This window comes from Dipodomys merriami, unplaced genomic scaffold, assembly GCF_024711535.1.
Source record: "Dipodomys merriami isolate MVZ:Mamm:240054 unplaced genomic scaffold, mDipMer1.0.p SCAF_9, whole genome shotgun sequence".
In the NCBI taxonomy this organism is placed as follows: domain Eukaryota; kingdom Metazoa; phylum Chordata; class Mammalia; order Rodentia; family Heteromyidae; genus Dipodomys; species Dipodomys merriami.
Window position 1 is genome coordinate 63341914 of NW_027206512.1, and position 26961 is coordinate 63368874.

The 26961-nt window shown below is 54.9% G+C and overlaps 1 protein-coding gene across 1 annotated transcript; it reads right to left on the bottom strand.

Annotated features, from left to right (window-relative positions):
* Positions 1-1158: 1158 nt before the first annotated feature.
* Positions 1159-26450, bottom strand: LOC138820665 (janus kinase and microtubule-interacting protein 3-like; the record flags this gene model as incomplete). Its single annotated transcript, XM_070012404.1, has 15 exons — positions 1159-1270; positions 2247-4280; positions 5761-5836; positions 7770-7835; positions 8555-8758; positions 9755-9832; positions 11048-11116; positions 16315-16380; positions 16890-16943; positions 17597-17698; positions 20184-20282; positions 21361-21423; positions 23057-23140; positions 24593-24721; positions 26145-26450. Coding segments are annotated over 13 exons (1371 nt in total), but the record flags the coding sequence as incomplete, so codon positions are not given.
* Between the last annotated feature and the right edge of the window lie 511 nt (positions 26451-26961).

Sequence of the window (26961 nt, forward strand, 5' to 3'; positions counted from 1 at the left end):
AGGCCAAGAGCTGAGGATCACAGTTCGAAGTCAGCTCAGGCAGAAAAGTCTGCCTTAGCTCCCATTAATCATCAAAAGGCTAGAAGCAGAGGTGTGGCTCACAGGGTAGCGTGCCAACCTGAACAAAAAGCAAAGCAAGAGCACAAGGCCCTGAGTTCAAGCCCCGTAACAGCACAAAAGCGGAAGAAGGGAAGGAGAAAGAGGAGGAGGGGATAGAGCTTGCTTTCTCAAATTTCTAACAATGCTACTGCATCATCTTTATAATAAGCACTCTGAAATGTTCACCCATTGACATAAATACTCCCAACCATTTGCCACCCTGCCTGCCTGACCAAATCCATCCTGGAATGAGCCTGCTCGCTGCATTCACAGCTGCACACTCAGATCCAGGCTTCAGCTCTTGGCCCCTCTGGCTGAAGTGAACCATCCCCTGCCTCTGTTTCCCCATCTGTAAAAGATGATACCACACTCACAGGGTTCAGGGATATTCAGGCAGGAGCAACGCAGAGGGCAAGCCCTGGCACTTTTCTAGCCTTGGTTCAGCTCCTACACCCTGCTGCCCGACTCCTGCAAGATGGCACATCCCTTCTTTGAAGAAGGTGGAGGGCACAGCATACAGTACAGATGTCCCAACCTCCCTGACCCCCACACAGATGCCCCCAGCCACCGCCTCTGTCTATCTACTGACCACTAGTCTCTAGTCTTCCTGATCAGATCTGGAGGGTACAAGGGAGCCTAGGAGCAGAAAGGCAGGATGGGAAGGACGGGAGGATGGAGTGGCTCACGCACCTCTGTAAGCCCTGACCTCAGCCAGTCTGCCTGGTAGCACAGGCGACACAGCCCAGAACCCATCAGACACGCACAGCGCTCACCAGCACACCCACCTGGCCCTCAGGTCTGGCTCGTCCACAGCCACTAACAGCTTCTGCTCGGAGGACGCCGGCTGCTCCCCGAGCTCCCCCGGGGCCACACCTGCGCTGCTGCTGGCTCCTTCCGGAAGACGCCCCTGCTCCTCCTCGCCAGCCTCCTCTGCATCTCGGAATACCCAGCGCGTATCGATGGTCACGTCCACGTTCATCACGTCAAACCCATCGCTGCTGGGGGCTCTGATCACGTAGCTGAAACTCTGCTCAGTCTGTCCCTGGGCAGTGGGCTCCATGCTACCAAAATCTCAGGAATCCACCCTTGATAGAATCAGGGGACTCTGCAGCACGGGTTCTCTGGAGATTACAAGGCGGCTGCCCTGCCTTCGACTGTCCGGGAAAACGTCCTTTGGGGCAGGCAAAAACAGGTGGCTTATTCATGAGGGGACGGCACCATCGCCATGCAATATGAATGAGAGCCTCTCGCTTTACACGTCAGCTGCCAGCATCACGCGAAGCAAGGGCCAAGCACAGAGCCACCTGCAAGCGCACGCTTGCCAAACACCCACAGAGGACAGTCACGAGAGGAAGCCCACATTTCACCCCGTGACGAATGAGGCTCCACAACCCTCCCGGAGCCCAGCACATACTGACTGCAGACCTAGTGTCTGCGAGCCCAAAGTCACAGGAAGCCTAGGGCAGGGCCACACCAATGGCCTCTTTATGTTTTTTGGTGCCAGTCGTAGGGTTTGAACGCAGGGCCTGGGAGCCACCCTTCAGCTTCTTTGCTGAAGGTGATCTACTGCTTGGAGCCACAGCTCATTTCTGGCTTTTTGGTGGTTGGTTAGAGATAAAAGGCACACAGACCTTCCTTCCTGGTCTGACTTTGAACCTTGATCCTCAGATCTCAGCCTCCTGAGTAGCGAGGATTGCAGGTGTGAGCCACCGGCACTCTGCTCAGGAAGGCCATTTTACAGATGGAGATGGCCAAGTGGCAGCTCTGGATCTGGGTGACAGTTGTGGAAAGGGTCAACCTCGCCTCCTTCTGCGGGCGACGGGGGAGGGGGAGAGTGAGCCGGGGATCGGCTCGGTGGCTCTGTTCCCAGAACAACTGGGTAATAACTGCAGACCCGAGTTGTGGCTGTTGGCCCCCGAAGGCTGCAGCACACCACCCAGAGCCTGCCAGGATGGACGTCTATATTATCCACTCCCATAGCTTGGAGGGAGCTCCACACCATGGCTCTTATAACCAGGACTGTCCTGAGCAGACAGCTGGTGGCTCTGACTGAGATGATGACAAGAAGTGCTGTGTGCAGGCAGGGACGCGGGGATGCGGGCAGGGACGCGGGGACGCGGGGCTCCCTAGCAGAGCAGTGTACTCACCTTCTGTGACCTCCATCTCTCAGGCCCGAGTGGCTGTCTGGGGACCCGGTAGGATGGGCGCAACAAGGTGGCTATTCGGACTCTGGGAAAGCCATTCCACTGAGAGAACACGGCACCACTTCTGCCAGCAGCTGTGGGCCACAAGCGCCCTGCTGAGTCTTGAAAGTCTGTGTGTCTAGCTATGACCTCACCGGGGGAGACCCTGCGAGACGCATCATGGGATCTGCCACCGTTGATCCACAGGGCTGAAAGAACATCAGCCATCTGCAGGAGAGGGGTGGCCGGCTGGAAGTGACCGGATGTGCTGACTTCAAAGCCAGGGCCAACTGTCACTTGTAATCTGAACGGTGAGCTAGCAGATAGGGAAGCTGTCCTCTCTCTCTCAATAAAGACCAGGCACAGGTGACACAAAGGCCATCTCTTCTGTAAGGCTGGACCAGCAGGTGCTGCAGGGACTGGGCTGTGGGCTCCTCCAGGGCCCTCAGGAAGTCAGCACAGCCTCCACCCACCCCCATGCAGGGAAGCAGGCCTGCTTTCCCCGCCACGGATGACTTGTGCTCTGTCACTGCCTCCACTGTGGACGTCTGGCTTTCCCAGCACTCTCTGGTTCCTCGGTACCTGATTGCTAGGTGTTAGGAAATCCCAGGGCTGGCGCTGCTGGGGTTTAGGGATTCAGATGTCAGCTGTCCCGATGCTGATGTGTTTGCTTCGAATCCTGAATCCTTAGATTTGGTGCGCATGGTCTCCCTGTCTGGCCGGGTCCCCTGACAGGTGGACAGCTGTCCTGCTCCTCCACACTCAGATTTGGCCTTCCAGGAGCTTCTGCCCCTCTGTCCAGTATTTGTGTGTCTTCTCTAAAGCCCTTTCCATGTCCTGAATTACAGCTGGTCCTGTTTTCTATGCCAGTCCTTCTCAACGTGAACCTCAAGATTACTCTGCAGCGCCAGCATGGCCATGCACCCAGCCATCTGCCAGCACATCACGCCACCCGGCCCTCACAGACGTGGCATCTTCACAGACACCCTGCCCTGATCGTGGATATGGCCCCTGCCACGGATCTGGAAGGGACAATCACCCGCCAGAAAGCCCCTGACACCCACCTGGGGGCAAGGACAGGCCAGCCATCGCTTCTGTTCTCTGGAATTTCCTTCTGAGCTGGGCTGGACTTCGGGACCTGGTGTCCAGCCTGGCTCTGCTCACTGCTCGCTGCCATTCTCAGAGGTGTCCACCTACCCGATGCCTACCTGCTTGATTGAGGGCTCAGGATATGGCTGTAGGGGTTCTGCCCTGCAGAGGGAGGGAGCCCCATTCCAGTAGGCTTCCTATTCCAGCTTATAACTGAGAACTGGGACAGGCTAGGCATGGCCAAGCCAGCAGCTGTGTAGACTCCTGTAGTCTGTGACACGCTGTGGAATTTTTGCCATGTTACTCCATTTCCCTTGGAAATCTGCCGTCCGTGGGGTTCGTGTCCCGCCACGGGGGCCAGGCTGCACTCTCTCTCCAACTGCCAGATGCTGAATCCAGATGTGCATAGCCTAAGGGCGTTCCGCTCACCTGGCCATCACATGGACTTTCCCTGCAAGATAAGACTCTACGCACACACCTAGTTTGTGATTTATGTACATGGGGCGGAGGGGGAGTCTGTGTCCGGTGGGCACATACACTGTGGCCAGGGGAGGCGCACAGCATGGGGACAGGGACTCCAGCCTGTCCCCACACAGGGCAGTGGCTCCCAAACCCTGGGTTTCTGCTAATTGCACTTGGTTTCCTGGCATTTGGGTCTCTTCTCCCTCGGGCTCTTGGGATATGAGTTTGGTCCTGAGTTTGCCACAATCCCCATCGTCCCCTCAGAGTTTGACCGCTGGGGTGGCCAGGACCCAGGCCGACACCCAACATTGGAGGACCACAACGCTGTCTTCGGATGCACGTGGGCTCTGGGCTCTGGTCTTGGCTGAAGTCACTGTTGAATTTTGGTTAGAGTGGGGTGGGGACTGCCACAGGGACTCAGTTTACTCCACAAACTCTTTTTCTATCCTGTAAGGTTAGAAAATAATTCAGCATGACATGAGAACCAGGAGGGAGATGGCCGGAGAAGCCCTGGTTGTCAGTCCTCATGCCCCGCTGCCTCCTGAACCCCTAAGCTGAGCCCAGGGAGTCCTGGACATTCTAGGCAGACCAGGAATGCCCACCTTCACCCATGGTGGGACTGGTGGCCCACAGACCTGAGGTCAGGCCTTCTTTCTCTCGTGCCACGCTGAGTAGCCATCCACTAGGGCCAGGACCTGTGCAGAAGGTAGCAGGCCTGGCTCTCACGGGCAGGGGTCCGCACGAGGGACATCCCTGAGGCATCAGACAAGGCCTAGCGTCAGAACTTTGCCAGGCCATCTAGGCTTCTAGTGGGTGATGGGGGCATGTAAGCTTGTGAACCTGGTGGCCTGCAGCCTGTGGTAGTCTCAAGGAAGAACTTGGGCATCCATCTAGGGCCCTTGGAATACAGCAGCCTTGAGCATGGCACTCCGCCCAGGAGAGACAGCCCAGGGGTCAGAACAGGGACACAAGGTGACAGCCAGTGCTAAGACACAGCACCTCATCAGTCAGAGAGTGACCAGTGGCCAGAATGGCTTCCTTCCTTTTTACAGCCTCTAAACCCAGGCATCAAAACCACACCCGGGGATCAAAGAGCAGGAGAAAGTATGGGAAAGGCAGTGTGTGTGTGGGGGGGGTGTGTGTGCGTGTACGTGTGCGTGCGTGCGTGTGTGTGTGTGTGTGTGTGTGTGTGTGTGTGTGTGTGTGTGTGTGTGTGTGTGTGTGTGTGTGTGTGTGTGTGTGTGTGTGTGTGTGTGTGTGTGTGTGTGTGTGTGTGTGTGTGTGTGTGTGTGTGTGTGTGTGTGTGTGTGTGTACTGGAGCCTGAACTCAGGGCCTGAGCTCTGTCCCTTAGCTTTTTTGCTCAAGGCTAGTGCTCCACCACTTGAGCTATAGCTCCATTTGTGGCTTTCTGGGGATTAAATTGAGATGATTTTCACAAACTTTCCTGCCTGGGCTGGCTTCAAACTTTGATCCTCAGATCTCGGCCTCCTGAGTAGCTAGGATCACAGGTGTGAGCCACCAGTGCTCAGCTGTTGGCTGCCCTTTTATGCAGTACCCTGGACATTTTGCAGGTAGGTCGGGGTCTGGCTTTTGCAGACCCCTGTCCCCAGAAGCTTCCTCTCTTTGGCCTTGGCAGAATAGTTAGCAGTTTCCATGGCCACCTAGCATCAGGAGGTGAAGCAATCTGGAAAGTCTTGAGAACAGAAAAGAGGCCCCCAAAAGGGAGAAGCCAGGGGTCTTCTTGGGACCTAGCCCTCCTCGTGAGCCCCTTCTTCCTGAAATCATCACCCTCACAGACCCAGGGAGCCGAGGAGCCCAGCACCAAGCCTCCTTCCAGGCCCCTTGGGTAAAGCACACTGCAGCCAGAGAAAGGACTGGTCCCCCCAAAAGTCATCTTTTCATCCAAGGACAAGAAAAGATACCAACCCGAGCGCTCAGCTCCCCAGAATCATCAAGGCCACAGGATGAATGCTAGTGAGAAAAACAGAAACAGGAACAAAAACTATAAAATAAGGCCAAAAGAAAACGAAGAAAAGAAAAACAGAAAGAAAGAAAAAAGAGAGAAAGATGTAAGATCGGTGATAGGCGCTCCGCGACATCTCTCACCACCTGTGACACGGGGGCGGGGGGCAGGGAGGAACTGGAAGCGAGCAGACCTCAGGAGAAGCTGCATCTGGGAAGCTGAGCTCTGGCTCTGCACACCCCTGTGGGTCATCCCAAAGTACTCCCCAAACTTCCTGCTAAGCCGGGCACCCCGGGGAGATCTGTGCATAGGCCAGGGCTTCCTGGCGAAGGAATGTGGCTGGAGGGACAGTATGGAGGGAGACCCTGTGGGTGGTGGCTTCTACCAAGAGATGAGGATACAGTGCTACACACCAATGGGAATGTTCCTGGGTACCAGTCTGCCTACCCATCTGCCAAGAGATTCAGTGGTACTTAAAAGCCTTCATAACCAGGCACAGTGGCCATACCTGTAGGACCAGCTACATGGGAAGTGGAGACCTGGGGGTTCCCGGTTTGAGGACATGCCAGGCATGTTCTCGTCTCCATCTCAATCAAGGCTGGAAGTGGGGGCAGGCACCTGTCATCCCAGGTGGTGGGAAATGCCGATAGGTGGATTGTGGTCTAGGCTGGCCCAGCACCAAAGCAAGACCCAACCTCAAACATAACAGCTCACGCAGAAGAGCATCTGCCAAGCAAGTACAAACCCTAGTATTGCGAATATATATTTCTTTAGTGGGTGCCTGTGGCTCACACTTGTACTCCTGACTACTCTGGAGGCTGAGATAAGAGGATCACAGTTCAAAGGCAGCCCAGATAGACAAATCCTGAAGACTCATCTCCAGCTAACCACCAAAAAGCCAAAAGTGGAGCTGTGGCTCAAGTGGTAGAGTGCTAGCCTTAATCAAAATAGCTAAGGAACAGCTCTCAGGCCCTGAGTTTAGCCCCAATACAAGCATAATGCACACATATCTGCGCTTGTGTGTGCACACACGCACATCACACACACACACACACACACACACACACACACACACACACACACACACACACACACAGAGTCTTTTATATCCTGTTTTAAGTCAATTTTGAAAACCAAATAAAAGAGCAGGGAAAACAAGGCCTCATAGAAATTCTAAGAAATCATACCGGCCAGTTTAAAAAAGATCATTTTTTTTCTTATTCTACTCCTGATTTGCTTTGTTCAAGTAGAATTGCTCATCATTAGCTGAAACATATCTTGGAATTGGGGCTGCTTTGGAAAATAGTTTTCTTTGCAAAGCAAGGCTCTGTTTATTAAGTAAAAAAACAAAAACAGTAACAGTAACAGCCTCCATGTTCTTTTCCAAGCCTCTGGCGACCAGAGTTGGAGGAGCTCCCGGTGTTCCCCATCCCTTCCCTCCACGCCCTGGTGAAGCTGGAGGCAGGTGAGATGTCACAGCCACAGAGACCACTGTCCCTTCCTTGTTGGCACCTCAGTGTTCCCACTTACCTCAGCCTCAGTTTCCCCTCCCACAAAATGGTCCTAAGTGCAAGGGACCTCTGGGGTGTACTGAAAATACCCAACAGGCCAGGAGAGGGGGGCCTGCTCCCCTGCTAAGAAAGGAGGCCTGTGCTTCAGGATGCACTGGCTGTTTTACATATGCGTGTCATTGGAAGTGAATGAAGCCAGGCAGTGAGTAACATCCCACGGCTGGGGATGTTACAGAGGCTACTTCACACTTGCTAGTGAGGAGGCAGCATGAGGACTGGAATATTTGTGGAAGACACACACACACACACACACACACACACAGAGCCACACACACACACACACACACACACACACACACACACACACACAGCCTCTGGGATGCAGGGAGGCAGGGGCCTATTCTCTGCATGAAATGACAGCAGGAGCCCTTCCAGGGCTCCTTAGAGCCCCAGCCACTCACCTTTTCCTCCAGCTCCTTCATGTGCCGTTTCTGAAGCTCCAGCTTGTCTTCCAAGTCCCGGATTCTCTGAAACACAGGACTGTGTGTGTCACAAAGAAGATCCTGCCTGGGGGAAGAGGATACTGCCCAGGGGGTGGCAGGGAAAGGGCTCCGCAGCCCTGCTGTGCTGCGGTCAGGGAAATCTGTTCCTGCTGCTGCAACGAACCGTGGACAGAGGCTATTCTGCAAGTGCAAGGGCTATTGCTCAGATACTGCATGGGTAGGGATTCCAGGAAAACCCTAGGCCGCACATGCTGAAAAACAAACCGAGGACCTGATGGCTTTTCTTTTACTTCTTTTTTTTTCTTTTTTCTTTCGTTGGTTGTGGGGCTTGAACTCTGGGCCTGGGCACTGTCCCTCAGCTCTTCAGCTCAAGGCAAGCTCTCTACCACTTGAGCTACAGCACCACTTCTGGCTTTTTCTGCTTATGGGGTGCTGAGGAATTAAACCCAGGGCCTCATGCATGCGAGGCAAGCGCTCTACCACTGAGCTACCTTCCCAGCTCCTGGCTTTTCTTTAAAAAAAAAAAAAACACAGAGCAAATCACAAGGCTTATCTACCTTCAGGGAAAAGGAAGGCCTGGAGTCCACAATGCCTGGAACCCACAGTACCTGGAGATTCACCCTGTACACATACACCTAGGACACCAGGTATCCTTCAAGGTCAGCATCCTAGCAGAGGCCAGATGGCACGATGGAGCATGCGGTGCGGAGGAGAGGAAGAGACAGTGCGGCGGCCGCCCCTACCTGCTGGGCCTGCTGCAACAGCTCCATGCGCTCTCGCAGGATCTGGCTGTCGAACTCCCGGCTCTGGCGCAGGATCTGCCGTCGCACCTTCTCCACAGCGGCCTGCAGATCCTCACGCTGGCCCGCACTCAGGGCCTCGCTGGCCCTCTGGCCTGGCTCCTGCTGCAGTGCGTTGTACAGAGTGGCCTCCAGGTCCTGGATTTTCTATGAGGGTACAGAGAGGTGGGCTGGGGGGGTGGGGGATTCAGGAGGGGCTGGTAGGCAGGGAGGGGCCAAGCCTCCCAGGGTGGTGGTGGGGAGCCCTTCAGCCCCTGCACACACTGCAGCTCAGGCATCTTGGGCATACCCGGGGACAAGGGCCAGAAGAAGTAAGCCCAACCTCCAACCTCCAACCTCCACTCAGCCTAAGTCAGAGAGGGCTGCCACTCTATTGGGGTTTTCTCATATTTGGCTTCCAGTTCATCTTTATTTTTTCCCCTCTTTTTCTCTTTTGTGTCGTTACTAGGGCTTGAACTCAGGGTAGCATCCCTTAGCTTTTTCACTCAAGGCTGGCACACTCTCAGTTGAGCCACATCTTCACTTTCAGCTTTTTGGTAGTCAACTGGAGATAAGAATCTCACAAACTTTGCTACCCAGGCTGGTTTCGAACTGCAAGCCTCCACCTCCCGAGTGGCTAGCATTACAGGTGTGAGCCACTGGCACCTGGTAACTCTCAACTTTTCTAATGTTCTAGTGCATAAAGCATCCCAAGTACAAACATCTGCCCAGTTGCGCGGGGAAGATGTCTATCCCAGGGGAACGGGGACAATGTTCTCATTCCTGCCTCCTTCAAGCCAGCAGGTCACCCTTCACTGGCAAAGCTGGAGGAGACCTTACAGGCCCACTGGGGCACCCTGTGAGGCTCAGGGTTCAAATCACTAAAGGAAGTCACTGCCGGACACTAAACATAGCTACCTCACCTTTGGGATTGTAAGTATAAACATTTACGTATAAACGAACATGTAAGAAAGCTTCTCCTTCATTTCAGGTCATCAGCAGTGGCATGTAATAAATGTCAGAAGAAATCATCAAGGTCATTAGATAATTTTGCAAATCACAATTGGGGACAAGTGACCGCCTGCTGCCACCCCGCTGCAGGGAAGGTAGCCTGTAATGCAGAGTCTTAAAAAGCCAAAGGGTCAAACCCACTTCCGGTCCTACCAGGTGGGCCTGGTCGAGGGCTTGCTTCCTGTAGTCCAGCTCCTCCTCCAGGTAGCCCTTCTGCCTGCTGAACAGGTCCTGGAAGAGAGGGCAGCATCGGTCAGGAAGAGGCCCAAGAAAAGCCCATCTACCTGCCTTGTGCTAGAGCAGCCATCTCGTGGGGCTGCTATGTTCAGGCAGAAGGGGCTTTGCTGGGCCCACTGCCCCAGCTGTCCCAGCTGGGTGGGGGAACCTAGGACAAGGTCATCAGACTCCTCCAGTTCCTCATCCTTTTGGGGTCCCTGACATCAACGAATGTCACCACCTTCCACTACCATCCCAACCCAGATCAGAGCAGCCCTTCCAGGCTGTGTCCTACAAGCCCCTAAGCTGGTCTTGGTGGTTCCGCGTGTGGCTTTGCCCCTGCTCAGGCTGCACCACCTTTCCTGGGTGCTGTCACACTCACTTGGTTGGTGCCGCTTTGAAAGCCCTTCTTCTCAGCATCCAAGTCTCATCAAGCCCCCTCTTCCCGCCCCCCCCGGGGGGACCTGACCTGGCCTGAACCCAGTCACACTTCCTATCACCAAATTGAGGTCTCAGCTAGACTTCGTTCTGCAGCAGCGTCATTTTACTATTGACAAAACAGAGAGGACCTGTGTCTGCCCTGGAGGCCACGGTTCACCGGTGGCTAGGGTGGGACCAGAACCCAGGCCTTCTGGTGCTTGGCTAGGCACTCCATACCCTGCATGGGATTACTTCTGGGCTCTGGGATTCTGCCCAACATCCCCCACCCGCACCCTGACCTCCCATACCACTGGGAAGACTTGAACTGGTCTTGGTGACTCAAGAACCAAGCCCTCTGGAAGGACTGGGTACAGCAGTCCTGTCTACCGTGGTCTCTGGTAAATAACTGAGCCCTCGCCTTTTGTGAGAGCCCTGATGTTCCCAGCCCTCTACAAGAGCGGGTATCTCCCTAGCACCCCTCGTGGTCACAAACCAAGTGGACAGATGAGAAATCAGGTCCAGGCCCCGAGCGCTCCAAGCCTGCAGATTCCAGCCTTCTGTGCCTCTAGAGCCACTGGCCTGGGCATCGCCTCTGGGTCTCTAATGACCTCAGGTCATTCGGAGCACTGGACCTCAAGCCTGGAAGCCTGGGTCACAGCACAGGCAAGTGATGGACTAAGAGGAAGTGGCTGCATGAGGATTACTCAGAACAGCCATGGCACAAAGGCTACATTTAGAGCTGCGTGAACATAAAGCAAGGCTGGAAACACAGCCCTCCTCCCTCTCGCCATCCTCCCCACCGGGTCTTACCTTCTCCTTCTCCAGGTCAAGCATCTTCTGAGTCAGGGCCGCCTCGGTTCCTTCTATCTGCTTCAACCACTAGAAAACAGCAGGGAGCAGGTGTGGCCGGGTGAGAAGTGGGTCTGGGTTCCTATTCTGCGTGGACAGCTCTGTTTCATCCATCCATGGCAGGTGTGAGCGAGGGGGTGGGTGGGGGTGGCAGAGGGCACACAGGCCTGTGGCTGTGGGTGCCCATTCAGGCAGGTGCCGGGCGTGGAGCTGACACGTATGTGACTGGCCGGGAAGCATGGGTTCAGTGCACCATGGAGCACGGCGTGTGCCAGGAGGCTGGCAGCTGAGTGACTGAGTCGCCCTGTCTGACATCGTGGAATGCTTCCTGTACTGAGGGCATCACACCTGACCTTGTGTCTGACCTTGGCCTCGTCAAGACCTTGGTGGGGGGAGGTAGGCTGGCAGAATTTCCCCCCCATTTCTCAGATAAAGACACGGAGGCAGAGCTAAGTCCCAGTCCAAGACCACAGGGTGGGGAAGGGTGGGGAACTGGTCTGCAGGACTCAGAAGCTGCTTCCCCACTACACACACACACACACACACACACACACACACACACGCACGCACGCACGCACGCACGCACGCACGCACATGCACACACACGCACATGCACACACACGCACGCAGGCAGGCGGGCGGTTGGGCAGGCAGGCGGGGGGGGGGGGGGGATGGTGTCATGCCCAGGGCTAAGCCTGGCACAGGGGCCAAAGCAGTGAGTGCAGATCGCCCCTCAGATATGCCAGGGCTGTGGTCGGGAACACAGGGTAGGGTTACAGGAACAAAGAAAGCCTGGAGACCATACTCCTTCCTCCTCCTAGGGTCCCCTCTGCACCATTTCTCCCTCCCCCCCCCCTCCACTGAGCCGCCCTGAGCTCTGCTCCAGCTCCGCCCCCTCCCCTATGCGCTTTGGTGCCTCTGTCTGGCCCGCGTGCCCGCCATGCCTGGGTACCCCTTGTTTCTCAGACCTAGCCCTGCACTCCTCCGTGACCAGCTCCTTCTTGCCTCAAACACACACGTCTCCAGTGGTGCTGTGGGGTCCTGCTCAGAGCTCTCCCCCGTCCCTCGGTGCTGACAGCAGGGGGGTGAGGCCGGGTGGCCCACCGTGTGCTCTGCAGCCTCTCCTCCTGCTTGGAGTCTGGACTCTACGGTCACCCCCAAAGGCAGTTAGCACCTCAGACAAGACAAACCTCCCTGCACCTCTGGGCCTTTGCCCAAACTGTACATGCTTCCTGGAATATCCTCACCTTCCCAACCCTAGATGCCAAGCGCTCGAGCCCCACTAAAGCTACCTCCTCCAGGGGGAGCCCACCCTGCTTCCCATATGCACACCTTCTTACAGTGCTCTCCCTCCCACGGCGGGGCCAGGCTGACTCCTGTGCTATCCCCTGCCCAGCACAGGGCCTAGCACACAGAAGGCACCCACTAAACATGTGTTGGGGAGAGGAGCCTGGCGGGCTGGAGGCCCAGTGTGGAGGTGAGCCAGCTCCACACGGGAACCAGCCAATCACCGAGGGGTGGTGAGGCCACATCAGGAGGCGCTCTGACACCACCAAGGAGCCCTGGGCGGGGCCAGCAGCCCCAAAGGTCTCAACTAAACAGATCCCTAATGACAGACAGCAGCGCCCCTGGGATGACGACTTAACAATGCTTTACTTTTAAAATCCTAATGCAAGCAATCACAATATGAATAAAACTACGAGAAAACCCCCAGCTCTGACACCTGTCATAGACTACACTGGGCAGTTTCTGTGGGGTCCCTCAGCGGTGGAGGCTGGGGGGAGGGGTTGTTAGAGACACAGACTTGTGCACAGGGAGGACAGCCCTGGCTGGCCATGCCATTTTCAGCACCTGGGGCAGCAGGTCAGGGCCAGGAGGCCAGGAGTGTGCTTACGGAGCCTCAGGCACTGCCCAGGGCTCCCTCACCCAGGGAGAGGTCTGGTCAAGGGAAGAAGGGGGTCCCCCAGGTACACAGCTGCTGGGGGCTGATCTCCCCCATTCCTTCTGGCCAGGTCCCTAGACCTGAGGCAGACTCAACTGACTGAGAGCTTCCGCAGCTGTAGCCTATAGGCCTCAGTCTCCAACTCACTGCTACCCGCAAAGACACAGACAATGAGGCAGTCCCCTCCCTGAGCTGGCCGGCTGAGTGAGTGCCTTTGAACCTGAGGGAGGAGAGGCATCAGTGATGAACACAAAGCCTCATGTCTCAGGCGCCAGTGTCCCTACTGGCCAGGTGTCCTGTGCTGCAGTGAGCCGAGGCAGGGGTGACCTGGGCAGGGCCTTTAGTGGGGACAGGAGGAAAGCATGGGTGAGGATTGCTGGGGGGGGGTCATCCCAGGCCTTACTGACCAGGGTAGGGGACACGTGATGACACAGCATGGACTGTGCCCAGGGCACTGCATGCTGGGCTCAGATCAGGGTATTTCACACAGGGTTTTCTGGGGTTTGTGACAGAGCCACCTCCACAGCCAGGCCCCATCTTCTCTAGGTGCTCTCAGCCCCCTACTGACTCACCCCTGCTTGTCCTTCACTGTCTTCATTTTGGCTGAAATTCCCACCTCCTCTCAGAATCGGTCATCCAGCTGTCCCATCAGCATAACCCAGGGGTCCCACTGACCTGACCCCATGCTGCTCAGTGGACACCTTTCCTTCTTGAACATTCTCTCTCAGCAAGGAAGACACATGCAGCACTCCCAAACTGACCTAGCCTTTGTACACAAATAAAAGGCAGAACCAGACCCGAGAATCAGGTCTCATTCCAGCCCCCAAGGATGGCAATGAATGGGAGCTAGGTGCATCTATACCACACTCGGAGTTCAGGGGTCCCATGAGTGTCACACCCTCCCCCCCACGTCCTCCTATTCCTACAGAACTTGCAAGGAGCTGCCAGGTCGAAGCAGCTGGCACAGCTCTGCACTCAGGGCACAAAGTCTATGTTAGGCTGAGCAGTGTGAGGGCTCCTGGTGGTCAGTGGCAGATGGGCAGCAGCTGGGAGCAGGCTGGTAAGGGCCGGCAGAGCACAAGCTGGGAAGAAGGCAAGGGGGGCAAGAATCCAAGCAGGCACGACCCAGATGCCAGCCAGGCTCTACTCTCTCCGCTGCAAAAGGGCAAAAGATGAGGCACCCCGGAGGTCTGGCTGGCACATGGTCAAGGGTCAGATGCGGGAGGCACATGTCAGGAACATCTGGGGAGCTGTGGGCCGAGGGAAGCTCTACCAGCTGACGGCTGTGCCAGGGAAGCACCCCTCACCTCAACAACCTGTGCTCAGAAAGTCCAGAATCTCCAGGGGCTAGGGAGACAGACCTCAATGCCCAACTCAGGACCACTGTGCCCAGGGGCTCGACCCACCAGACCACACTTAGATAGGAGCCATGCCTGGCCCCGGGGCATATGTCCTGGTCTTGAAACGGGTCCTACTAGCCTGGGGATGCTCAGTTTGGTGAGTCTAGGTGATTGATTTACAAAACCCCATCACCAGCAAGACCCTTGGCACCTAGAAGCTCTCCTTGGGTAAATTTAGATGGAGTTTAATCATGAGTGGCATGGTTCAGTCAGCGCTGAAGGGATGCTGGTGGGGAGCTGTGCCACGGGAGGCCGGACAAACTCATTCAGTTTTGCTGTCGACAAAAAGTTGTGTGCTGAGCATACCTGACACTGCTCCAGATGCCTGCCTCTCGGGGGCCCCCAGCCCAGCGCCTGGCACCAACCCCACCGTGCACTGGAGGAAGCAAGCTCAACCCGGGCAGAGGTGGAGCCAGGGAGGGCCGAGTTCCTATCACCCTTCCCAACCGTGTGGTCTTGGTGGGACACTGTCAAACCCTGTCAGCCTGGAGTGCCCTTTACTTGACTGGGGCGTGGGGGTGGACTGATACCAAGGGCAGAAAACTATGAGTATTTTCAATGTCTTTCTACAGATTCTGGAAGGAGGCCTGTGGAAGATGACAAAGATCATATCATTCTAAAATGATCTAAACACAGGACTTCATAAAAAGTTGTGTATATATCTAAACCATCCTAAACCAAAATAGAAGGCAAGCAAACTGGGAATGTAATTTGAAAGAATAGCTGAAAAAGTCCCTCTTTAATAAACACACTGAGAGGTTAGTAAGAAAAATAATTACAACAAATGCTTATTTATTATGGGATTGAATCAATGAGTGAATGAATGAACCAATGAATGAATGAATGAACCCAATGGAAAACCCTCCAAAGAAATGTGATTATGAGTCACAAAGAAGGAGGGGGGGCCACACATGGGAAAGCTCACTATGACTAGCACCCGCATAAAGAAAAATGGAGACAATGTCATCATCGTTTTCTACTTGCCAAATTGCTACGAAGCCTCTCCATGGGACACCTCAGGGTGACCATGAGGCCAACTACACACAGGACTGCCGTAGAAACATAACTGGCACCGGTATTCTGGCGCCTGCGCTGTCAGAGTCTGAGCCCTGCGCCCAGCAATTCATCCTCTAGAAGACAGCCTACGGAGGGAGGGTCCCGATACAGATGATGCCAACAGAATGTGGGTGGACAGGACACAGCAAGGCACCCGGGACTGAGTAAGGACTTTGCAGTGCAACTGAGTGACACACCGAGGCAGGACCATTTTAAGTGGCTTCCAAAGCAGAATTTAAAAACTGGATGTTGGCTGGGTGCTGGTGGCTCATGCCTGTCATCCTAGCTACGCAGGTGGCTGAGCTCTGAGGATCAAGGCTCAAAGCCAGCCCAGGCAGACAAATTCAGATTAATTACTTCAGATTAATTTTTAAAAATCCAGAACTGGAGCTGTGGCTGAAGTGATAGAGCACCACCAGGCTTGAGTGAAAAAGCTAAGCAAGAACCTAAGGACTTGAGCTCCAGCCCCGGCAGCTGGCACAAAATAAGACCAAACAAAAAGCTGGATGTTAAATATGATTTTTAACTCAACATCAGAAAAAAATAAGAAATGGACATGGGAAAGATACTAGGAGGAAGCAAATAGACGTCCACTTGTCTCCTCAATGGGCAGGGAAGGAGAGCGCTGCCTCCGGCAGCCACAAGGTTCTGCAATGTACATAATCGTTTGTGACGTTCTATCCAAACACCAACGGCATGCTGTGCACATGCAGACAAAGACGGACGGACGGCACGCATGCGCCACACAAAGCAAGACATCAATGTACAGTTTCTTGTATGGTGCTGGGTGCTGGGACAAGATGTGAGCAGAGGAATGCCGCTGAATCTACCTTTTCACACAGAGCAAGCACAGTTCCAGCTTGGATTATTGCAACCTGTTCTTCATTTCTCAAATTCTAAAACACAAGAAACGGGCAAGGGCGGTTTATACCAGATCCAGTGAGCAGCAAGCTCCTCTCTGAGCTGCACCCCAAGGATGAGCCCCCACTGAGGCCAAGCAGAAGGTGCCTGTCCTTTGGGTTGGGAGCAGTCACACAGTGGCACTAAGGTGCTGAGAAACTGGGCTTCATTTAAGTCAATCTTAGGAAGGCAAAAATATCCCTTTCACACGTCACTCAGGATGAGTGGCTTTGCCTTCCTTCTGGATATCCTCAGATTTTTTTTTTTTGTCCCCTGTTACTCACAGGCTGTAAGGACAACCTCTTCTCAGAAGCCCCACTCTGCCAAATGCAGACCCAACCACCCACATAGGAACACGGCCATACAAAAGCCTTACATTGTTACTTATTCGTTCTCTGAACTCAGAGAGAAATTTTTAAAAATAAAGAAAAAACAAGAACAGATTCACACAGAACACACCCAGATCAAAACAACACAAAACCAGAAACCGATCGCTCATAGTTACCCCATTATCGCCAAGGATATCTAATTTCTTCATAAGTTCAGAAATATTCACATCCTGGAAGAGATTTCCAATGTTCACTTTTCTGTGAGCTGTAAAGATCATCTATAGCAAGTCCCAGAGCCACGGCTGCCACGCTTCTCCTTCCCTTAGTACCTGCAGTGGGCCTATTCTGGACCTTTCTTTGGGGCACGGGGAAGGGGGCTTATTTCCTGAGTTCCACATGTATGCCACACACACACTGGTCTCTTGGCCCATAGAATCAGGGGAGTCTACATACTACACACAGGCGCTCTGGGCCAGTGGCAAACCCTGGCTGTTATAATCATCAACACAGCCACCATGTGCAATGCCTGTCCTGAACACTGGGCACTGCTAAGCCCTTTCTAATTCACATCATTTTAGCTCCCCAGGTGAGAGCAGCCGCTTGGGCTTCACAGCCAAGAGACTGAGCATGCCGAGGCTCCCAGTGATCTGAGCCTGGCAGGAACTGGGACAGCCTGGTCATGCAGTCAGGTTCCGCTTCCCGCTTTGTAGGTAAACAGCCACTGATACAGGGACTATGTCTTCTACATGGAGCGGACACCCAGGGGCACCTAACTGCAGCTGAGTCTGCCCTGACCCCAGGACACAATCCCCCATTGGCATGAAGCCTGCTCAACAAGCCATTGGCAGGCGGTGGGGTCAGAGGGCACCCCCGAGCACGCTACCTTCACTCCTTCTTGGTGGCAGAAGAGCTGGAGGGCGCTGCTGTGGCTCTCCGGGAAGGTGGTGATTTGGAGGTTAAAGGCTGGCGACCTCCGCTCTCTCTCCTGGGGAAAAGATTCGGTTTAAGGACAGAACTCGAGTGCATTGTTAACCACTTGACACTTTCCCTTATCAGCCAAAAAAAAAAAAAAAAAAAAAAGCAAAAAACAAAAACCCCACATTGCATCGGAGCTGGCCCAGGCATAACAACACGGCCTCCCAAACCTCGGCCGTGAGGATGTCTTCACGCCTTCCCAGGGCAGGAGGCCCACTGAGGTAGGAAAAAATGATTAGCAGGGTCTCCAAACCCATCTGCTTACAAGATGAAGACCCAAGAAGTCACAGCATTACCAGATTGGGAAAAAACAAAAACAAAACCCGATGACATTAAATTCAGCCGGAGAACGGGAGCCACCGCTGTGCCGGCCAGGCCCACTAGCCCCGTCTGACCCTCAGGCAACCCCAGAGGCAGCTGCTATTGCTCTCAGTTTGTAGACAGGGGCTCAGGAAGGCTGGGCCCAGGTCTCACTGCTGGGCCAGGCCAGCCCCCACTCTACTTTCTATCCTCTATTATCAGTTGCTCAGAAGGCCTTTGAGCCACACTTAATAAAGGATCATTCTTCTTGATTTAGATTTCTGATTGTGTCAATTACAAAGGAAGCATTTCCCAGTAGAGGTGCTCAGGAACCCCCTCCCTGACAAGCATTGGAAGAAGCCAGGAAACACCTCACTGCCCTGGAGGACGAGGCACACCCCTGGGTCTGACTGCCTCCGGGCCATCTTAATGTGCTTCCCACAGAGCTGGCTTGAAGCCTGTGGCCCTGGAAGACATAGATGTATGAGGACCCCTGGCAAAGAAGACCCTTTCCCACTGTGCCTCAAATCAAGCTGCGATGATTTTACAGCATTACAGCGTGGTAAAATGGCTTGCCTGGGACCACTGCAGACTCTGGCTTCGGACCCAGTGGGTTCCATTAATAGTTCAACTAAGGGGAAGTCACAGAGGTGCGAGTTTACAAGACAGCCTTAATTTGCTGGCCTGCAGAAGGCTAGAGAAAAGAAGGGGCTATTCTTTCAGTGGATTTCCAGCAAGCCCCAGTCTGGCTAACCAATCTCACAGGAAACAGTTCTATGAGCAAGATAAAACTCGAGAAGGTTCACTTCTGCCCGTCCTTTCCCACCAGCCATGCTTATTTAATGACGTTTCCATGGGAGTGGAGATCCAGGAAGCTCAGATTTCCTATGAACAAGACAGAAAACTGGCTTCCAGTGACTCTGAAGGCCGGAGGGGTAGTCCACCGAGCAGTGTTTGTGGAGGTTCTCGCAAGAAAGGCCCATCTATAACAGTGACTGGTGGAAAGGCTTCTAAGGGGCAGAGGTGCTGACCTCACATGACTTCAAATATAGTACTCAGGAAGAGCCAAGTGACAGGGAGACGCTTGAAACCACTCCCTACCAGAGCACAAAGCTAACACAGACAGAGCTTGAACTGAAGCAGGAGGGGCAAAGAAAATCAGAGAAGCCACAGACAGGTGAAGGTGCTTACTTCCACCCAAGGGGACACACATGCAAAGGTGTCAGCTGAGAGAGCAGAGCCATGTCACAGAGCCGACAGAAGCAGCTCATCACCAACCTAAGTGATGTCCACAATGCTAATGACTTTGAAATAGAAACAAAAGGGGGTTATGAAGTACCATGAGAGCAAGCGATACAGTAACACACCCAGGCAAGACTTCAGTCAGAAACAATGTGACCATCAGTATTCTCTGAGTCCCACTCGGTGCCCTGTGCGTGTTCCTGGAGGAAGTGAGCAGCGTCCAATCTCCCTCCAGTATTTCCGAGTCGCATTTTGAGATACAAATAATAATTTCTTTAGTCCAAATTGCTGCAGTGCACGGCTCTGTAGTTACTGGATTAAAAAAGTTTGCACAACATAACTAGGTTCTTAACTGTCTGTATACAAATGCAGACTTCCACCCTGCCTCCACTTACCTGGTGTTTACCTTGGCAAATAGAAAACGGGCTCAAACTGGAATTAAACACATTTAGAGAGGCAACAGCTGGCTGGGGGCAGACCTTGCTGTTTCAAAAGGTGAGATTTGCCACATGCAAGTTCACTTAAAAAGGTGTGTGATTAATTGCAACGGTGCCTCTGTCTGCGTGTACAGAACGCACCCCTGTTGGCTATGCATGCAGGAGAGAAGTAGTTATGGAAATGAAACACAAATAAAAAAGGCAAAATATTGCAAAAACAAATTATTTTATTAAGTGCAAAACAAGCCATAGGCAATAAATATATTAGCTCTGGTACAGGTCCACAGACATCGCGAGCCTCCTCTCCAGAACACGTTAAGGCAGTGAAATTATTCTGAACATACAGATTTAAAAAAAAAAAAAAGAGGAAGAGGAGGAGGAAGAAGGAAGGAGTGAAACGGTAACACGTCCCTTCACACATGCTTGGAAGCGGCAGGGAGCTTACATGAATTTCAGTTTGGGCTCAAAGAGAATGTCTGCTCCATGGGAGAGCTTACAACACAGAGAGTCTCTTACTTCGAGTTCTAGCACTCGGAATTCTAACAGCTCATTCTGGTCCTTCGCGTCTTGCATTTCGCTCTTCAGCTGGTTCTCCTCCATTTCCAGCCTGTAAATCTGGAGCAAAGACACCTGTGCGTTAACGGGCAGCGGAAGGCGCTGGTGCACACCAGGGTGCCCTGATCCCACCCCACCTCAACTGCCAATCTGCAGTGGGGGTTCAAGTCTCTCTCATAGGAACCTCTGTGGCAGCAGCGACCCCCAAGCACCCAGGCAGCCTGGTCAGACTGCCTGCATCTTGGGTCCCGCAGGAGCTGGGGACCTGCGTCTAACTGCTCTGCAAAGTTGAGGCGCCTCCTGGTCCCCATTTCTCCTCCTCTTCAGGGCCACCGGGGACATTTAGAAGTGGTGGGTTTTCCGGGGCCTCAGGACTTAACAAGGGCCATGGAGCTTGCAGGACAGTGATGTCCCCGCCCAGCTGCCTGGAAAAGCACCAGGTGTGAGCCAAGCAGGCTTCCCAGCAAGCTTCTTGGAGGAGCAGGCCCAGGCTCCCCCACATAATTAAGGAAGCTTAAAGCCCGGGCCCATGTAGGGCGTGGCCCACCAGCAAGGCGATCCAGAAGAGGCGCATAGGGCAATCTGATGGGTGCCGGGCTGGATGGAAGCGGCTACACACATGGGCATGGAGCTCACCAGGGCTGACTGCTGGAAAAGTCCTGGGGGAGTGGAGGCACAGCTGTAATTTACCTCAAAGATAGTTTAACTGTACACACACACACACACACACACACACACACACACACACTACTATGAGACACACACACACACACACACACACACACACACACACACACACACACACACACACACACACACACACACACACACACACACACACACACACACACACACACTACTATGAGCCAAAACACTGGCTCTTCACCCGACTCCAGAGAGACCTGCACAAGGGCTCAGCTCCCAGCGTGGGTCTGCTGGCACAAGGGCCTGCCCAGACACAGGGCCTCTGCTGTCCTCCGCACAGGACAAGGAGGGGCGGCCTTGCCCCTCCCACAGCTGTCCAGGGAGATCGGACTCTTCCCCTCACTCCCCTACCGCTGACCAGGCCACTTCCAGCGTCAGGGCTGGGGCCCCGGTCCCTGCAGCGGGCCTGTGATGCCTCCGGAGGTGGACCTACCTTCTCCAGGAGGTCCTGGTTCGTCCTGATCAGAAGCTGTTTCTCCTCCACCCACGTGGAGTCCTGCGGGAAACACGGGGTGGTGACTCTCACTGGAGCCACAGGAGACGGGCAGCAGCTGTGTGCACCCCCCCACACACACCCAAGGAGGAGAACGGCAGGGCTGTCACCACCCCTTGCCCTCTCCTGACCCCTCAGCTGGCCCCTCCTGCCATTCCCCCACTCTCCATGGTGACCCAGCCTGCACCCTCAAGGATCGCCCATGCCCTGTGGACTTGCCCTCTGTGGTCCTGTGCCCACTCCCACTCACGCATGGTCCCTGAGCAAAGGGCAAAGAGTCTCTCCATAGCCCAGATTCTGTGGGCTTCCTAAAACCAGGCCAGGGCTATACAGAGCCGGCTCCCCCAGAATCCCAGAATGGGGAGAACAGAAGACAAGCAATGAAAGTGGGGAACTCTCCCTGCTCTCCTTTCTCCTTTCTTCTCCTGATACTCAGCTGCCAGGCTGGGCCCAGGTCCCTCCCAAGGCCCAGTGGGTCTCCCCCAAGTACTCATGAGGAAGGAGGGGAGACATGACTCTGGGGACCTGCTTCTGGGGTCCAGAGGTCAGGCCAATTGCTGAGGGCCACGTGTGAGATCTAAGCCCTGGCCCTCTAGTGCCTTTGAATTCTGGCCACCCTCAGAGCCCTCACCTGCTCCCCAGAGATGAGTCAGCACTGCCTCCAAGCCGTGGGCTCCAGAGCGCTCTCCAGAGCAACCCACGACCCTGCAGAGTCTCTTGTGACCCGCACCCCTGTCTCCCCACTCCCAGGGCCTCAGTGTGACTTGGGACCCGTGGAAGACTTCACTCCCTCCTCGGCCCCCACGCTCCCGGGCACTGTGGCCTTGAGGGGCCACAGGACTGGCCAAGGAATTATGCTGAGTGAGCAGACAGCCTCACCCTGCAGGGCTGAGCAGAGGCAAGTGCTGAGTAGTTACAAGATGGGGCCTCCATCACTGGGTCCCCAAGCAACTGTGTGGAGCAGATGACTGTCTGTCCACAGGGAACAGGGGTAAGGGCAAGAAGCCAGCCTCATCACACCCTCTTAAGGGTGAGATGTGAGGCAATCTGTGTCTGCAACCAGGACAGCACCTTTCTGACAGAGCCTGGCCAGCCTGGGCCTGACCGCTGGGCCTCCTGTGGCTGCAGCCCTGGGACACCACTTTAGAGAGGCTGGTTCCATCCAGAGCCCCGCCCCCCTCCAGTACACCATCTCCACCACCCTCTCTCTCCCACTATCCAGCAGGCCCTACAGAACCAAACTCAAGTGTGAGCTTCAGGAGGCAACTCTAGAGTGAGAAGCATAGGTGCTTTTCTGTGACAAATCAGAGTCCAGAATCTGCTCCTAGAGAGCTGCCTGGTCCCGTGGCCTCTGCAGTAATTGAGTTTGTGGTAGGCAGATTTTGACAGGCACCTATTCAGGCTCCAGTCAAGACTCCATTACAACTTTGCTTTTGGAGTTACCGCCTATTTTTTTTTTAACCAATCTAGGGAAGGAAAAGCCATGCTGGATTCTGAAAATGTGCAGCAAATGATCACCTAGGTTCTGGTATTTTCTCCCTACTGTCCCTAATGCTGTGGATACAGCTCCACAGAATGTCCCCCTGGGCACAGCGGGAGGCCAGACACAAAGCTTTGCAATAGCACTGCCGCCCACCTGCCCCTTCTCCACCAAGAGCTTCTCCAAGTCTTCGATTTTGGCCTGGCACCTCAGCAAATCAGCCTGCAGCTGCTCTCGAGTCTGGAATGGAAAAACCAGAATGTGAGCAGGGGACCTCGTGTGGTGACAGAGAAGCAGAGCGAATCTTGCTGGGTGTGTTCAGCAGCAGATTCAAGATGGAGCTCCCGTGTGGAGTGTGCATTCACTCACCCACCTGGTGGGGCTGAGGTTCAAGTACCAGCTGCCAACAAGAAGTTAAGGAAGAACTGGAAGGGTGGGAGGTGCTCACCCACACCCCATCTCCTAGACCAGCAGGCGAGTGCCCAGGGAGAAAACCAGGGGCACAGGGCATAAGTCAAGTCTCTCCAAGCTCTCCCTCAATCACCAAGCGCTTTCCTACTTGTTTAATGCCATCTACATCAAGGCCTGAAACCAAATACCCTGAAGACCATGCAAAGCATGTAAATACAGAAAGCCCACCAAGCATGAGGTGACAAGGAATCAGGGGGACTGTGGCAAAGTGAAGGCACCTTATGTCACCACCAAGGATTAGGCAAAAGGTCCCTTGAGGAATATGTGACCCCCCCCCCACCTTTCCCTGAGTGTCTCTTGACTGAATGTGGGCAGATAGATGACATTAAAAAGCAAAACCGATTCAGCCCAGATAAAGCCGCGCGTCCCCTGCTCTCACCCTCCCAGGGAGCTCACTCCCTCTCACTCCTGCCCACCTTCTTCCCTGGCAGTGGCTCCTCTCTCATCCGCCACCTGCCAGAGTCCTATAGTGTCCAGCCACGGAACACCTGACCACCCTCCAAGTCCCACATGGGCTCAGTGCCACCTCAGAGCTTTTATCACAGCGGCCGGCCTCATCCCCGGCTCTGTCTGGGCCCTCCTGACACCTTCAGGCCTAAGTTTCCTTTAGTAGGCAGGGCTGATGCCCTCACCTAACGGGCACTGGGAACAGAATAGGTGGTGTGGAGAGCATCAGCCATCTGGGTGCCCTCTGCACTTTCAAAAGGAAAAGGAAATCCAGGTCTCTGTGCCACCAAGTGGGAGAAGGGCCAGAGGGAAGAAGTTTCTGGAAGGGAGAGCTCAGCCCTATATGAGAGACGTGTAGTCTGGACTGCAGTGGTCAATGGGCCCTGAGCGCCTGTGAGCCTTCCATGGGGTGTCCTGGGGTTCTCAGACACAGGGCCATGGGTCTAAAGCCCGCAAAGGTATCCCAGTCTGTAGCCTATCACTATCGTAATTCTGACAGCACAAGGACAAGAGTTCATGCAGACAGCATCACTGACAACTAGAAGCCATGTACAGTACTGGCTGGCCCCAGCTGCCAGTCCAACCCCCTCCCCCCATCAGCCCTGCCCTAGCCAGCAGCCTACCTACCACCACCCCCAAAACCACACCCACCAGCCCCACATCTGGCAGCCAGACCTCTGTGTTCAGGTCCCCTCCTGCTGACCACATATTCACCAGCTATGCCCCACCAGCCACGCCCCTGACAGCCAAGCGGAAACCATTGCACTCACTCACCCGGGCCTCTCTCTCGGCATCGAGTGTCCCCCCCACCTGCTCCTGAAGCAGGGCATAAGCCCTCTGCAGGGCCTGGTACTCCCTGGTCAGCTGGCAGAACCTCAGGTCCGCCTCTTCTCTGGTTGTGGTCTTAATGTAACGGAGAGGAAAGCAGTAATTAGGACAGGATTTTCCACAGCAGCGCCCCTGTGGGAGCTTGGGACTGCTGTAAGTGAAGGTATAAACAGCAAAGGCCCTCCTCCCACCTCCATGTCTCCTGGGAGTCCTTCTGCAGGCACACTAAGTGACAAATGCAGAAAGATGGCCACCAGAGCCTTGCTTAGAGAAGTGGGGGAACCCAACACCACAGAGATGACCATCCTGAAAGTCCTGTTAAACACAGCACCTGCAGCCCTGAGGCACCCATCCCCCACAGACACAAAATAGAAATCCCAGAAGGTTCCATGACCCCTCAGTGGCAGGAAGTAAGTAAAGCCCAAGTCTGGCTGGTCTTACTCAAGGTAACCTAAGGAAATGTAAAAGTAAAACTCCAGGTTGGAGGGAGCAGAGGCCTATGGCAAGAGCAAAGCTGTGTCCAGACCCCCAAGCAGGACACTCAGCGGGCAGGGTAGCGGGGAGGAAGGCGTGTCTTCCTCCCACAGGAAAGAGGTGTCAAGGGGACTATGATGTCTCTCAGAATTCTAGCGTAAGAGGTCAGGGTCGTCCTGACCTCCCTGGGGACACACCTGCCAGTGTCCACCGCACGTGCCTTGTTTTCCTATGGACAAGCAGACCTTGGAAGAAGCCAGCCGGAGAGGCCATTCTAGAAGGTGCCTCAGAAAGGGCTGTCGGGAGGAGGGAAAGCCTGCCCTGGTGGGTGTGGCCAGCTGCCCAGTGTGGGATGTGAGGGCCCGGGAGTGGCCACGTCCATGCCCAGCCCAGCCCGCCCAGAAGCTGCAGAGGGATGCCCCTGCCCCCAGGGAGCTGGAGAGAGCAGCCCTGGGCCGGCCTGAGGCCTCCACCTCTGCCGCACCCTTCTCACCCCCTCAGGATCAGGGGAGGGCGGGCAGGGAGGAAGTTAGAGAGCAGCCCAGTCTGGCACACAGCGGGAAGTCTGTGCTAGAAAAGTAGGACTTTTTAGGTGAATATGCTTCTGGGAGAGCAGAGGAACCGCCCCGCACACCCAGCCAGCAGCACAGCACTGGGCCTGCACCACACAGGTGGGCAGGAGAGGGCAGAGCAGCCGAGGGGAGCAGTGGAACCTTGGAGGGGGCCCCACCTGCTTCTACACTTGGGGTAGCTTGGATTTTCTCCTAAGAATCACCAGGCGCTGGCGCTGGCGCTGGCTCCACTAGGTGGCGTGCGCGCCTGTGTGTGTGCAGGGACAAGGGAGGGTGACGCAGCCATTTCAGCCAAGGGCTGCGCTTAGCCGCAGCAGCCACAGGCTTCTCTGATAGGAACAGGAAGGCCAGTGCGGGGGTCACTTGTCCTCGGCCCCAGGGCTTTGGGAATGCACACCGGGGTGGCCAATGGGCGGGGTAGGAAGGCCCTGCACCTGCCACGGCTTGCTTACGTCGTCCAGGTCCTCCTCGGGCGTGGCTGGGGTCCTGTCCGTCCTGTCCGTGTTGTATGAGGTCTCTGACAATGTTTCCGAGTCCACAGACTCCTCATCAAATCCAAAAAATGTCTCCACAACATGCTTCTGCAAGAGGCAAGGGCAGATGTCAGGCCCCGGGGGGTGGGGGAAGGGGGCGGCAGCCGCCGCAGCCCCTCTGGCCGCCAGGGCAGAGGGGCGGCAGTGCAGGAGCCTCAGGGCAGCACAGGACGTGGATGGTGGGCTGCAGAACTGCTGGGGACTTGCAGCCAGTGTGGACTGGGCCTATTTGGGAGTTGATGACCTCATGGTGAGTACAGAAACCTCCAAACCCAGCCCAGCTCCTTCTCAGGGAAGGAAAAGAGAACACACTCCCCCTCCCCGCCCTGCATCTAGGATGTACTTTTCATAGCCTTCCCCTCTCTTCTGTTCTTAGTTTGACCCACATGGAACAGGAACCCATTCCTGAGCCCCAGACTCAACCGTAGGCCATGCTCTGGACAATGGGAGCTATAGGATGACTGACTTACCACCGCGACCTGCTCCTTTCAGTGCCCGGCCTCTCAGTTGCTCAGGTCCCCAAACCAGGGAATCTCCTGACTTTCCCCTCATCCCTTGTACCCAGACCACCAGGAGGAAACCTTATTAGATCCAACTGCAGCACCCAACTTCCCTGTATCAACCGAGTGGCATTCTGCCTTGGTCTAAGCCACCTTCAACCACCTCCACTGGTCTTCCTCCCAACCTACTCTTGCCCCCCAACCTGGTGGCCAGAGAGGGTCCACGCCGGGGACAC